We start from the raw sequence: 15,296 nt of genomic DNA, 5'->3' as shown, positions 1-15,296 counted from the left end.
AAAAAAAAAAAAAAAAAAAAAACACCACACACAACCTACCACCTCCCTATGGGCAGAATTCCTTGCAACATTTCTAAGCTTTGACTAAAGCAAGCACTTTGCATCTCAATACATTGAGATGGAGTTCTGTCTGGTTTCAGGACTTGTGCAATCATTTTTAATTTTATTAAAGGCAGGGGGTGGGGAAGCTACCAGCTACGCATAAATGCAAAATTCTAGGACAGTAGTATTTTATTATAATCTTAAAATTAACTTTAGCACTAACGGATGACTCAAGATCCAAGAAACTATGGCCTCATTATGTCCTTAAATTAGCGGGATATAATCATCAGTACAAGCTGACATTCAGGCTCTACCTTAAGGATTTTTCCCATTAGTAAATTCTTAATAAAACAAAACACACAGAAGTGAACTTGGGGACATCAAAATTGGACTTGAAAAAACTGAGTGCACAATAGATGGCATTTCTTCTGCTGCCTAAGATCTGGTCTCAGGAAGTCCTTTGAGTGTTATTGATAGTAATGAAGTGTATTACTACACATTAATAAAGCAGACTACAAATAAATAAACCAAACAGAAAACAATCCAGAGACCAAGAAGTAAAGTCAGCTAGAAGTTAAAAAAAGTTTGTCTACAACTTTGTAAAAAGCTATTTTCACATACAGATGCTCAAAGACCCAGAGCAGTCTTTAAAATATGGCTGTCTTTATTATGAAACATAATCATAATGAGTCAACCAACAGTAGCTATTCTCCCCCCCAAAATATATTTTTAATATTAAAAAGCAACAGTTGTTCCAATCAGAACACTGAAGAGTAGAGAGTCTTAATGTTTCATTAAAAATATATTTATTGCCACAGGGATAAGATATTTTTTGTTACTGGCCTGTAAGAAAAATTTGTTATGTAATTAAAAGAAAGAGGGGAAACACCTATGAACTCTTGAGTGTCTCATACATGCACAAAGCTGTCTTACATCCATGTATTGCTACAGACTCATTTTGTCAGCTGTTTCACAGCTGGACTGATTTCATCAGTACTGGCTGTGTAGTGACAACCTTAAACACATTGGAAATCAGCTTGTATAGATACGTGATTTTGCAACTGCCCTCACAGGAGGGCTGTCTGTTTAAAGCATACAAGAGAGCTCTTAAAAATGAATCTGTTTCCAGCTTCCCAACACTCTTTCTGTATAAAATATGTATCAGGTGCCTATACTTTCATTCACACTCAGTAAGTTTGGGTCCTTCAGCTGGACACTTAAAGGTCATAAACAACCACAACTGAACAGATTTCACTGGGAGATCAAAATAGTCTGCCTTGCCAATAGTTTCAGGCCTTTTACACATCTTTCTCTTCCCTGCATAGCAATATAAATTCATTAGCCATCCCTAAAGCAATTTTTCTTAAGGATACCACTGAGTCACAAAATGATGAATTAGGAGCTAACAGCACTCGTAACACCATTATCCCCACTAGGTCTGAAAAGGAGTGCTAAGAAAGCACGTCCTGAACTGTGAAGCAGTAACTAGAATTGGTTTTTAGTGACAAAAACTTAAAACATCAGTTTCACTACCAACTTTTAAACTTTTCCTAACCCGGTTAATGGACCTATTCTACTGTCATATTTCAGAGCAGAAAAGACATGCTATTTGTATTAGGATGAAAATAGCTACCCAATTTGTTTTTTAAAATGCCTATTTACCAAAAAAAGTTTTACATATAAAATATAAAATGAACTTGGACTGAATTTTGTCCACTTACACCACAACCACTCCAAGTTTAAGTCTTATGCAGTACGTATTATTTCAGTAATCAAGATGACCTATTTTAATCACTGCTTTCCAAGCACATATATTCATTTATTGCAAACATACTTCTTTAAAGACTCAGTCTTTGTGCTATCCTCCACACTGTGCTAATAGAAGGGAACTGGGGTGGAAGCAGCTCGGAAAGGGCCATGACCTGTGGAACACACGCAGGCAGGCAAGGTTTCATTATGCTGGAGATATCCAGCTGTGACCCATCACAGTTCCACAGTTTGATCTGTCGCAATTTTACACTGCAGAAGTTGTTAATCACTGATTGCAGATAAAGATGATTGCCACAGGGGAATAATTTTGGGGGGAAAAAAAAAAAGCAAAGCAGAATCCATCAGAAACAAAGAATATGAGCCATATTACAATGAAGAGCAGTTTTTCATTAATTAGCAGGAAGCTCTCCATATTACCCTGCAGAACAGTTTAAGTACTAGACTAATCACAGCTGCAGAAGTATCATCACTTAATTCATTTATGTATCTTTATATTGTCTTATGTATTATCTGATACCACTTTGAAAATGATCAAAAAATCATCATGTAAATTATTACTAAAACTCTATATTAGAAAGTATTGTCCAATGAAGTCCAAACCTCTGACCTTAGAAAATATCCCCTGCTCATATACAATATTCTGATCTTATTTTCAGGGGTTTCTGCAGCATATTTAGAGCATTACAAAGGTCAAAACAAGTCCTTTTCTGTGGAATAGCAAGAAAGATTTTTGTTTTCTTTTGCTTGTTTTTATAAAGCCAGTATCCCAAAAGCAATATTACTAGGGAACAGTGATGAGTCTTCTAACAAAACTGGCTATTAAATGAAATCATTGGTAAGGAACATTAAGTTCCCAGAAAACTGAGAGGTTGAATAAAATATTGTAAAAGGTGGGCAAATAATGGAAAAAGATTGTTTACTTTCTCAGATTGATTTGTTACTCTGAAATAAGAAGCTCTTATCCTGCTGAAATGTCTTAATATAATAAAACATAGTTGGAAACAAAGAATAAAGACAAGAACAGGACAGAAAAAGCGACTTCAGACACATGCCTCATTTCAACCTCCTAACATGTGGCACCGAGTTACATCACACTGTTACAAGAAACCCGCGTGCTGAAGTTTCACCCCTAGTTACATATTTGGTTCTTCCTAAGATTAGTAGAGGCTGCTGGAAATTATACCAATTTTCCTCTTTAAGTAACATATAGGGCATACAGGCACTCCTTAGTGAAGGGTAGGATTTAGAAGTCCGACTCCAAGTCCAGTGAAACCCAAGCATCTAATCACATGAAGATATTTATCATCAGCACATGTTTGTTGACAATTCTACCATGCTTTGATAACTGCAGAACAAGGGTGCGCGTTCTACAAATGCGGAAAAAGTCTTTTTAGAAGACATTGAGAAAAACTTGTTCTGTGAAATTGTCACGTATGTTACTCTATTTTCTCAATATTGCTCTCCAAATCAACTCATTAAAACAATAGAGATAGAGATCCTGCAGGCAGCCTTGACAGTATTCCTACCTTTTATATTTTATTGCTTTTTAACCAAACTAGCAAAAGTTCTTTTCCTAAGTAGTGCTAAGAGGATAAAATTATATTCGTGTCCCTTTTAGCGCAAGTGTCCCTTAACAACCACAAAAATATTTATTCCATTACTTCAATAGACTCCTACAAAATAGCAGAATTTATTATATACACTTAATGCATAATCTTGAAAAAGTTACAGCTAAGATGCTCAAGTACCTAAGATTTGGTTGTCTGGCTTGCTTAACTGTTTTATTAAACATGTAATTCTGAAGTAGGGACTCTTTGTTTGATGTTAGCACCTAATTAATTATGAGACAAAGTTGCATTATTAAAAAGAAATGAAATACCAGTTTCTCAGCTCTTAAGAAAAAAAAGAAAAGAACAGCCTGTGTTGTTAATAACTTCTGGAGAAGAGAGACACAGACAAATCCCTGGGATTTTTGCTTGTTTGTTTTAAACTTTCCTGCCACCAAAATGGCTTACATGCATATGCAAACTTCATTCCTACAACTCTTATGCCCAAAATCTGGCTACACAGAGCCACTTTCATGAACCTACATTATTCACTACTTTAGTCAAATGGTGGAAACTGAATGTATACTTGGCATAATTTTAAGCTTCTTAATACTTTTATCAGCTCAATAGAATATTTAGGATACTTTGCCCGTTAACTAGAACAGTGCCTGCAGACATACAGCAATTAAAAAACATAATAAACTGCACAGAGAAAGTGAGTCCTTCCACTGACTTCACTAGGTTTTGGATCAAGTCTGAAAGAAGAGGATGGAGGAAGGAGGATTAAAGTTACCTCTGTAAATATCAAATAGTGTTTGAGGTGGAAAGGAAAGGAGAGAAATGATGACAGTGCAAAACTGAACATTACTCAGAACACAAAAAAGAACTGGATGATTTGTCACATGGGAAGAGATTCACTGGCTATTGTAGTACTATCTCTACAGTTTCATTTTTTCAGGCTGGTATTACAGGAAAACAGTATAATTTCACAGCAACCTCTACATCTCATAATGCTGTGACACACTGCTGAACTTACATAGTACAACATTCATCTATACGAAGGTAACAGTACAACAGGTTATATATACTAGCATAAGTATTTTTAAAACCAAGTAAGAGGGGAGTGGCTCCTCTACTATTAGTGTACTTCCATAGCATAGGAGTAATGACACAGCTTCAGAGTACCTCTTCTAGGTTGAGAGTCAGCTCTGATACATGCCAGTTACCGTCCCCACCTCCTACAAACACTGATATCCTGGCCATCTTCATGCCTTAAAAGCTCCAGCATAGGGCAAGCAGGGAGGTGTCTACCTCCCACCTCTAGGAACCTTTATTTGCATCACATTGAAGCACTACTAGGAAAACAACCTTCTGTTTCCAGTTCAAAATATTGCCCACCTCTCTGTTCATGCAGCATTAATCTCATTCAAAGTCCATTTGAACCACTAACTCACATCAACAGAACTACTGCTTATAAAAATGTGGCAGCCTTACACAGCGTGGGTGAGGGAGGAGTACCTGTAACTTGGCTCTGTTGCATGAAAACAAGAATGTTTAATGAATAAGTCAGGCAGGGATTAGGACCAGTAGAAACTAGTTGCTATGAACAATAGCAACTAATAGCAAAGTTAGGACACTTGCACTTCTCAGCTCCCCCGAGTCTCACTTGGGATGCGGCAAAAAAAGCAACAGGAAACAATTAAACATGATCAAACCAATTAAATGACAATCATTTAAAAATCATGACACTTATACAAACAAAAATGAAAAGCTAAAAAATTGGCACAGACATGAGTGCTGTGGACATGGAATGCTGCCATACAAAAAAGGTAGTGAAGATACTGAAGTAATAAGGGAGCAGGGAGAGAAAGAGGATATTAGATGCCTTCACAGACTGTGTGGAACAGAAGGAAGGGAAGAGATCAGAGATAGCAAAGCAAAAAATAGTAGTCAAAGATTAATAGCATAAAAGATGATCAAGTCAAACATTTGATGAGCAGCGATTTTTTTTTTTAAAGAGACAGAAATAGAAAACATTGGAAAAAATACAAAAAAGGAGAAAAGAAATATTGCAAGGAAAATGCATATTTTGAAGAAAAAACATTCTCCAATTAATGTTTCCAAAAATGTCGTCTTGAAGCTCATTATCTGGGAATTACCTTTCACTCAAAGCAAATACTTCAATAGCTTTGTTCAGTTCTGTAGTTTAAGAAACGTCTCAGAAGGAAACAATGTTTGTTCAAGCAAGTAATCCTACAGCTGAGTTCTCAGATGTATCTTAGTTCTCATCCCCCTAAAGCTTTCTTAAAACAAACTGTAAGAATATCCTGACAATATTCTATAAAGAACCTCTATCACTCTAACAGCTTGTGATTAAAAAGCAAGTTTAGTGTTGGAAGAACACTGGACTATTCATATTTTAATAGTTAAACAGATGGCTAAACGCTTTGCCAGATCTGGCTCTAACTACCTGAAGGTTTTTATAAATGACAGTTTCTGAGAAGGAATTCCTCAAAAAAAGACTTCCTAGAACAATACACTTTTGAAGAACTGAGATCATGTTGATGACAACAGAAGGTTTTTTTGCTACTGACTTCACTCATCTTTCCAAAGATGGCAACTTTCTTTGAAGAAATGGACATATTCTCCCATAGATACTACAGAATACAGTCGGGTTGTCACCAGAAAAGATTGCCAGGAGATGGGTAACCAAGATCCATCATTTTCACCACCTCACTTGGTATGGAGCACCTGGCAAAGAGCCACACCATTTTGATTAGGGCCATGTGGACTATAACAGATGTAAAGATGACAAATAGCAGATACAGCAGATAACAAAATGTCCCATCAACAGATGTCTTACTACAGCTGTTGCTGCACATGTAAAAATATACTAAATTGTTAGTCAGCATAGAAATCTTACATTCTGAGACCTTGAAAATATTTATAATTCTCATCTCAAAATATCTGTTATACCTGGGTTAAAAAAAAAAATTATGGGAACTGCACAAGTATGTGTGGTGCTGCAAAAATAATAAGGAATGCACCCTGAATGCCACTAACAATAGTTAACTCCAACACAACTAATTAAAAATGTATCTGCTAGAGGAAATAACTATATTATATTTACGGAACTGTTACATAGTGAAGCTCTAGCTTTAATAATCTCTGTAGAATGCTTCTTTGAGAACTAGACTTTCCAAAGGCAAAAATCTCAACCGCTCTTCAACCCTAAGACTGTTTCTTGCTGTGATTTAAATTCTTAAGTAGTTTTATCTGTTTCTCTCTCTCCAACACCAGCTTTTTCAGCTAGCAGGCATTTGCAATGAAACAAGATATCTCCCAGTCAGTAAACTACAATACTATATTTAAAGTCTTTAGCCTAGAAAAGCAGAACAACCCTTAACATATGAACTACAATGGCAAAATCATCTGCACCAATTTCTTTTCCAAAACCTCTTAGATTTCGTCTCTAACTCCAACTACTGTTCTCCATTTTTAACTTGACTGAGAATCCTGAAAAGTTAATGCATGGTTATTGGGTTTTCACTGTTCCTGAAGAGCCCTTTATTCAACTGTCAACAGATCTGGACACCTTCTTGATAAAAACATGGAGCAGTTTATTTCCCAAATCAGAGTGGTCCAGCTAGAGATCCAACTAATAAGTCATCTTTCTATCTTACCTAACACACTTTCTGAAGGGCACAGAAAATTGCCAAGCAGAAAAAACAACTTGAACAACCGAACTCTTCTTTTGTTGCTAGCTCATAGCCCAGTGCAAGAACTTGGCAGAAACTGATACTTCAGTAAAAAGGGAAACGGACATGTATGTCAGGCTCCCAAAAGCAACCTCTAACTGTCATGACAGTGGGACTAGACCATGCCTTCCTTCCAGGCTATGTTAAAACAGAATACTCAACCAGCTGAATTTACGTGAAACAGGGGCAAAGGTCATTTCAGGGTAAGTAATATTAACTGAAATTTTATCTGAGCCCCAATTCAGGGAATTGGGTACATATCTTTAAATTGATTTCTATGTCCTCAAAACCATTTCTAGCTACATAAGGGACAAAAACACATTCTGAGTAAAAATTATGATAAAAGATGCTGCAGTTAAGACTTCTGAGCAAACAATAACACAGTGTTCATTTATTTTTTCCTCTTACTCTGTAAATAGCTCATAAAACTTTTCCACGATTCTTGTTTTTCTATTTTATTTTCATTAGATAGGGATTGCTTCTGATAAGCCAACCATGAGTCTGAGTTTTATTGAGATAAATGTTCAAGGAAAGTAAAATTTAACTTGCATGACTGAGTAACTGGAGATACTGAACTGTGTGTACCTGTACAGGACCATTCATATTGAACTACTTTCAGTGTTATCCATCCATGGAAGAAGATCTAGCATCTTTTATCTCAGCACACAATTATGTAACTGCTTAAACATTACAAAAAAGCCTTTTCCATAAAAGTACACTTAACAACAGTTAAAAAGATTTAATGCAATTAAATTTGATACTTTTTCTTAATACAGGGATTTTCTTAGTATTCTCTAATACGCTATTTCTCAACCTAAAAATACATGGATCCATCATGGATTCATCAGGTATCAAATCATTCGATTCAAATAAAATAGTGATTCAAGTCATTAGATTAATAAACTTACAGAGGATGACTTTTTCTATATAAGTGAATTCAGTAATCTACTTTAAGCAAGCCATAGAGGTGATGGACTACAAACACAGAATTTTACCCTATATGGGTGAAATAGGTGAATATTTACAGATGAATTCAAAGACATTAAAACTCTGCATTTTACTTTTGCCTATTTTGCTACCGGTCACTCCAATAGTAACACATACATTTTCATGGTATCATATCTGCCTGGTTAGTATGGAGAAGGGACAGTTATTTTATTAACCACTATTTTTAGAAAGCAATAAGTGAATTTTCACATCTGACAAAAAATGACTCAGACTTAATGCCCTGAAAATAGCAGATGGTACTGATATTAATTGCTGCTACACTGCCCAAATCTGACATTTCTGAAGTAGGGGTATAATACACTCTTCCTTAGGTGTTCCACTACAACTGCTGCAGTATCTAGCTGAGTACAAAGATGTTCCAACAGCATAAGACACATTCCGGAAAATTGCTGCAAACACTTATGACTATAAATCTCTTTGGTTACTAGCTAGGGTTAGACTGCATTAACAGCCTCAGAAGGACAGGACAGATAAGAAAAATGATCTATTTCTATTAGGGCACCATACAGCAACACTAAAGCTGTAGCTTAATGGATGTTCAGTAGCACATCAAAGCAAATCAGAATATAATTTGTTCATTTGCTTTACAGTAGCCAAAAGTGGCTAAAGCAGATGGTCTGTAGTCACTTTCCTCAGCCATTTCAGAGGAAAGGGACGGGTGAGGTGCATTTCTTGCCATGTCATTAGCAGCTAACTGACAAGTATGATTGGTACTTTCTACCATAGATAAGGCAGGGGGAAGACATCATTTTACTCATCGTTGTGATACTAACAGGTCAGGTAAGTTTATAGCAATAAAAAAATTGCCAAGTTCACATAAAAATGCAAAAATGAAACAATACAACTTGATCAATAGGAGGTACAACATTGTGCAGTCTATGTGACATAGAATGATCTTGAATATTGAAGATGAAGTAAAATGATGAATAGTCTTCAGATAGTCCTAAAAAGTCCTAAAAAAACAACAACAACAACAAAAAACAAAAAAAACCCACACACCAAAACACCCAACACTCCACACATTTAATCAAAATCTAAAATACACCATATGGTCTTAAATTAGTATACTTGCACAAACATATTACTCTGTAGTCCCTAAGTAAATTAAAATAACACACTGAGGTCAAAAACTCTATTTGGAGTACGAAAGTGCCAGAATTAAGGTTGCCTAGGATCACAAACATTGGCCAAGAGAAAAAAAGAATGCTAAAATCTCAGCACCTAGTGTTTCATTCCTGATTTGGATGGGAGCATGTGTTGGTCCCTCTTGGTCAGGGGCATATAGTTGTTGGGAAAAGCATTGAGGAGCATTTGTCCTGCAGGAGAAGCAAAGGCTGCAAAACACAGGTCCAAACAAGCAGCTACTAGTACTAAAATGCCCTGTTCAGCCAGCTCCAGATCACAACGCCACAGTTTTAACTCATTGGTTACTAGCTCCAGGTCCAGGTCCCAGCACCACAGTTTGTCCTCATATTGGTCAATGATTTTCAGTTCCAGATTCGGTTTCTGGTCGCATTTCTGTCATTCCTAATATCATCCCAGTGCTGCCCTCTCTCACCTCTACCCAATGGCTTCCAGCTCAAGTCTTGCTTTCCAGTCAATTCCAGCTTCATAAACTCCTACCAACACTCAGGCCCTGCATGTTCCTCAATTCTTCTTAAAAACCCTTTATTCCTAGTCTCAAAAGACTCATTCTGTCAATCCCTTACCACTTAATTACAGTAACATCACTTTTCGCTTCCCTTCTTCATCCAGAGGAATTTCATTATTTATGCTGTCAGGCTCCCAACACAAGAAGGACTGGCTTATGCTCTCAATGCCAGTGCTAGACTCCATAAGGTGAGTGCTATAGAGAAGTATCAACAAACTGCAAGCATGGGGAGGCTATGAAGACTTCAGGCATACTTCAACGATATTCCTTCACCTGTAGGTGAAGACCTAAACAGGATTGCCTTGTCTAAACCTAACGTGCAGGGGGAAGGAAACGCTATAATAATGTGAACTTTTTGGTTCTACAGGAAGGTTAAGGGAACAGAAATTGATGGAGATGTTTCTTAAATGGACTAAGAGCCAATTCTACCAGAACAGTCTAAACCACCTGGTCTCATTTCAGAGCTGCTTAGTATGGGGAGTAAGCAATTTGTACCAGGGTTTCCTGCTGTTAGAGCAGTCAGTTCCTTGTCTCATCTAGAAACCTCCCCTTTTCTCAAGCGCTGTTGAGTATATTTAATTAGTTTTTGACAGTCTGAATTTTCAGTGGAAGATGTCAGATTATTTTGTACCCAAGGCATGCTGCAGCAGGGACTGAATATGCTGCAGTTTTTGCTGAGAACTAGCTTTATACTCCTGGTAGGCTGTTTAAGAAAACTTGATGAACAGAGATCCTTGCAGTTGCTTTAACACACACAGCAAGACTTATTTACACACTCTGCAACAGTTCTACTTATCTCAGCTAAAATATGTTTTCACTAAGTAAATTTATCTTCCGCTTGCATCCTCCCTGCAACAGATTTGCAGCAGTCAGTAAAAGAAATCATTTAGAGTACACTTGATACATACCACTGGAGTAAAGAAAACAGTGCAAGACTAGCACAGAGACTCTGCAACAGCTGTCAGTGCTAGTCTTGCAGGTTACCTCTGCAACAAGATATTAAGGGAAATATTTGAATCATACAAAGTCTTCTAAACAAAGCTGGACACCTCAGAAGCAGCAATAAGTTTGCTATAGACTGGATAACAGTTTAATACAAGGGTTACAAAGCAGGACTGGACTGCAATATGCAGGAAATCAAAACAGATAATCTAACAGTTCCTTCTGAACTTTCATCTGAAAAAGATACAAGTGACCTACTTCACAGCTTATTCTCTGGGATTTAAAGTACTGTAAATGTTACCTTTTATCCTACCAAATAACAGTTCCTTCTAGCTACAGAAACACACACTAAACTAAATCAGCCTGACTAACTGGAAAAAAAACCCAAACACCAAAACCCAAAAAACTATTGCCTGCAACAAAGCCAAGGTTTAATTTGCTCTGTTGCACATCTACTTCTGCCCCTCATATCCTCCATGAAGTTAGAATCATTCTAGGCCTTTTTAGCACATGTGCCAGAGCTTCAGCTTGGTTACTAAACTCCTCTCAATATTAGTCATTGTTCTGACCCAGATATAATGCAGATAACATTTAAAAATCAAGCAGTTTAATCTCCATGCGGATAATAAATCCTGTGTTTTGATCTACAAAAGCATGAGCAATGATTGTTATGCAATTAAACATAGAGGTAAATAGACAGAAGATAAAATTGGATTTGGTCTTGCTCAAAATGAATTGCTATCTGGTACTCCATTATCTGTGGAAGAAGAACAGGAGAACCTTGCAAGCATGACTTGGAATAAATTAAATTCATTACACAATGCAATGATTTGTGATAAGAATTCATTCTGACTTGATTTGCTTTGACATCTTATATAGTAACAAATCTAAGTAATTCAGGCTGCATGGCAGACAAGTACCAAAGCGTGCTCAAGTGTCTTGCTTCTAACCGAAAACACAGTTGCAATGCATAGCGGCTCTTTTACAGTCTCTAGATCTCCTTCTCACAGAGGCTGGGGCATGAGAAGAAATGGTACTCATCTGTGTTTTACTCTTACCCAGGAGACAGTATATCCTGGGAGTCTGGAAGCATGTTTAGGTTACCCAGATTAGACAGACCTCAGACCTGGAATTCTGCGGACAAATTTATCAATAAAAAAGGATTTACTGTGAAGTATAAAGGTTTCTAAAAGAAACAAGAAAGTAATTCCAGTGAATCATCAAATGAAAAACTAGAAGTAATAAAAATACAGGAAGGATAAGGCAGAACTAGTTAGAGAGGCTATAGTTACTCTTTTAAATTCACGGATAATTCTTTTGTTTACTTCCATTTAAAAGTAAATAAAGCAGCAGCACATGCTATTAAGAGGTCAAGTTATGAAATAATAAAACTAAGAAGGAAAATACTAGATTTTTGCTAGTCAAGGAGGAAGAATATTCCAGAAAATATAAAAAAACAGAAAGAGATACTTAAGAACAGAGTGATTTTAAAATAACTGAATTCTTTCTTCCAATTTTTAAGGATAACAAGGAAAAATTGTTCTGGGCTTTTATGTAACTGATGATTATGCAAAGGAGCATGAATAATAAGGGAGTGCAGAAAACAAATTGTTAAAATTAGATATTAATAATGAAAAGCACCAGAACATACGCATCTTGGGTACTTAGGGAGTCAGTAAGGAAGCCTACAGGGCAACTAGCAAATCATGAACAACAGTTAGGGAAAAAAATCCAACAGCAAAGATGAGAAGCAGTGACATTGTAGAACCAGTCTCTAAAAGAAGACACCCAACAAATTACTGACTTTGATTAACTTCATTACTGGATAAAGTATTAGGACATACAGTGGGAGGAATCAATATATATGCACTAGGAAAACACAAATCACCAGAAGTTACAAGGAATATAAGTTCATAAAGAGCAACTGCACTAGACAACATGATAGCTATCTTCTTACATGCATGGCTTTAGAAGAGATAGCCCCAGACACCAGTTGTAGCCCATCATCTATAAACTCTCTCATTCTCCCCATTCTTTTGGTTTCTCATCAGCTGTACAAGATCCCAGTACAGCAGTAATGCCAGCAAGCAGCACTATAAGAAGTTTTTCATTTGGAATAGCTGCATAAGAATGCGGGGAAGGAGAGATGGCTTAGAAAACACACTGCAGGAAGTTGTTCCAAACTTCGGTACAGAGGAGGTGATAACAAGGTTATCCACACTGCCTACAGAGTGCTACCAGAAAGCAAACACCCATATCATGTTCTAAGAGGTTTTTTTGCTTGTTTTAATGGTATCTCTTTGTAAATGGATATACACAGGAAGGTGCTTCTATGGGCAAATGCTTAAGACAGCTTAAGGTTTCATCATACAACATTAACATTTAAACATGATTTAGACATTTTTGTGTAGAGATTTTGACTTGCTTATATCCACGACAAGTGCTATTAGGAAAAAAACTATTTGGCATTTGAGTAAAGTTAAATAAAAAAAATCAGTAGGAAAAACAAAGGCATTTGAAATTCAAGTAGTAAGCATGACTTTCAAAATACTATCCTCGACTCCAGTTCTTGTAGAATGTTATTTAAAATAATAATACCAATTCCCTTTTGAAGGAAAAGAAAGTTAGTTCGGATGATGCTGGATGATGCCTTAGTGTTGCTGTCATTGAATCTCAACAAAACAAGATTAAAAAAAAAAAAACCCACCAACCCTGTTTGCCCCTCCACCAAAAACAGAGGGCTGCTAAATACATAGCACAGGTCACACTAACTGTGGACAAAGGGAAAAGATGCAGAGCTCTTTGCTAATAATGAATAGGAAGGGTATGAACACAGCAGAGAAAGGGCAAGCACGAGTGCAGGAAAATTGAGAGGACTTCTGCCCAACTGGCGAGTTCATTCTTTCCAGTTTACTCCATCCCCCCAAAGCTAGCGCTAATGCATTATTCAGTGCACTTCTTTGCTCTTCTTGAAGCACCAGAGAATGAAAAAAGAAAATACATGGATGATTTGAGCACATTAATCTCCTTGGAACAGAAAGGAATGAGACAAGATCTACAGAGAATTGCATTCTGTCTGCCTCTGCTGTAATGGCATTACACTTGAATGAAAGCAAAATTATGTGAACAACTTAGTTTACTGAAGGGTCAAAGAGCTGACAGCTGTGGTAAACCTTTAATATGCCATCATGTACCAACATGCACATCCTTCAATGGATGAATAAATGTGGCTGAACAAGGGGTTACACCTGAGCAAAGAACTATATAGATTAATAAATTCAGCATCAAACCATTCTACAATAGATTTGGGGGCAGGAGGAAAGCTACCCAGAAATACAGATCTGTTCTTCTGTTATTCTATTTATAAAAACAAATATAATCTCAGTACTACTGAAGAGAGTTTAATAGATTGAAACATATAAAGAGAAAAACCCCCAAACACAGTGGGACCTCAAGTCTTTTTGTTGGTATCTAAACAGATACTTCAAGTGACAGATGCACTATGTGCAGATTGATCTCCAGTGTAAACAAAATTTTTCTATGTAGGGTGGCATAATCCTCAAAAGTATATTGTTAACTACAGTTTAATAAAAAGCCCATGGCTGAAAAAACAGCTTCATAAAAAAGAATGAAGATCTCACACTGCACAGGGCTGAGAGAGGTAATAACAGAAGAAAATAAAACACAAGTAGTATATATCTTCTCATAAGTAATAAGTTTCTTTGCTTATTAAATGACGCTACATACAATCCATAGTCTGTGCTGTTACCATTCACTACCATATTCTATTAGAAACATTTATGTAAATGTATTATCAATACAAAATAAAAAACAATCTAGTGCAAAAGGAACAGTACTCCAGGTTCCATTACTTTAAATATCTACTTTTTTTTAGCAAGTAGCTATACTCATAATAAACATCAAGAAACAAACTAGATAGGCTGGCAGCAAATCAGAGCACTGAACAGCTACATATAAAAGTAAAAAGGCATACAAGTGAAGACATTTACAACAGAGATTCTCAGTCCCTTCTAAATCTGAAGTTTTTGTTGCAGCCGTGGGTTACTTAAGGTTAAAACTTACTATGTATTTATACATTCATTAAGTTAGTATAATTCATTAAATCACAGCTATAGCCAAGGCAACTGCACTTGCTAGACATCATTTTTTAACCAACCTTTTGTAGATGAGATTTTGTTGCTGTAAAAACGCATGCAAAACATTAAGTTTATTTTAGTTCTTATTTCAGTTTGCAGAAGCTCCAGTCTACTACTGTTTGATTAGTCATGAAGGGTGAAAGTATGCCACAGATAGCGCACAGATGTGTTTCTGTTGACCGATACATTTTTAATGTTTGATTTTGTAAGTTGTAAAACCACAGTTGAAGGCTCAAAGGATTAAATTCCTACCAAACATACCTATCAAATTCAATGGGCTTTAGATCAGACCCTTAATGTGAATGTATACAAACTATAACTCCAAAGAATATCTAATTAATATTTAATTTGAAAATAATTATTGCCAAGATTTTGGCAGTTAGAGATAAGTGAACAAGGGAGAGCAAGTAGTAAAACTGAA

The 15,296-nt window shown here is 36.3% G+C and overlaps 1 protein-coding gene across 1 annotated transcript in view; it reads right to left on the bottom strand.

Annotated features, from left to right (window-relative positions):
- CNTN3 (contactin 3) overlaps positions 1-15,296 on the bottom strand; it is an 87,193-nt gene that overhangs the window by 59,480 nt on the left and 12,417 nt on the right. The window contains exons 3-4 of the mRNA XM_026075004.1: positions 7,810-7,835; positions 4,507-4,533 (exon numbers count right to left, since the gene is read on the bottom strand). Coding sequence (XP_025930789.1) covers positions 4,507-4,533; positions 7,810-7,835 — 53 coding nt within the window. The remainder of the gene's footprint in view (positions 1-4,506; positions 4,534-7,809; positions 7,836-15,296) is intronic.

The sequence above is a fragment of the Apteryx rowi genome, unplaced genomic scaffold (assembly GCF_003343035.1).
Source record: "Apteryx rowi isolate R43461 unplaced genomic scaffold, aptRow1 scaffold_4, whole genome shotgun sequence".
NCBI lineage: Eukaryota > Metazoa > Chordata > Aves > Apterygiformes > Apterygidae > Apteryx > Apteryx rowi.
The sequence above is the reverse complement of the archived record's forward strand: the minus strand, read 5'-3'. Positions and strand labels throughout refer to the sequence as shown.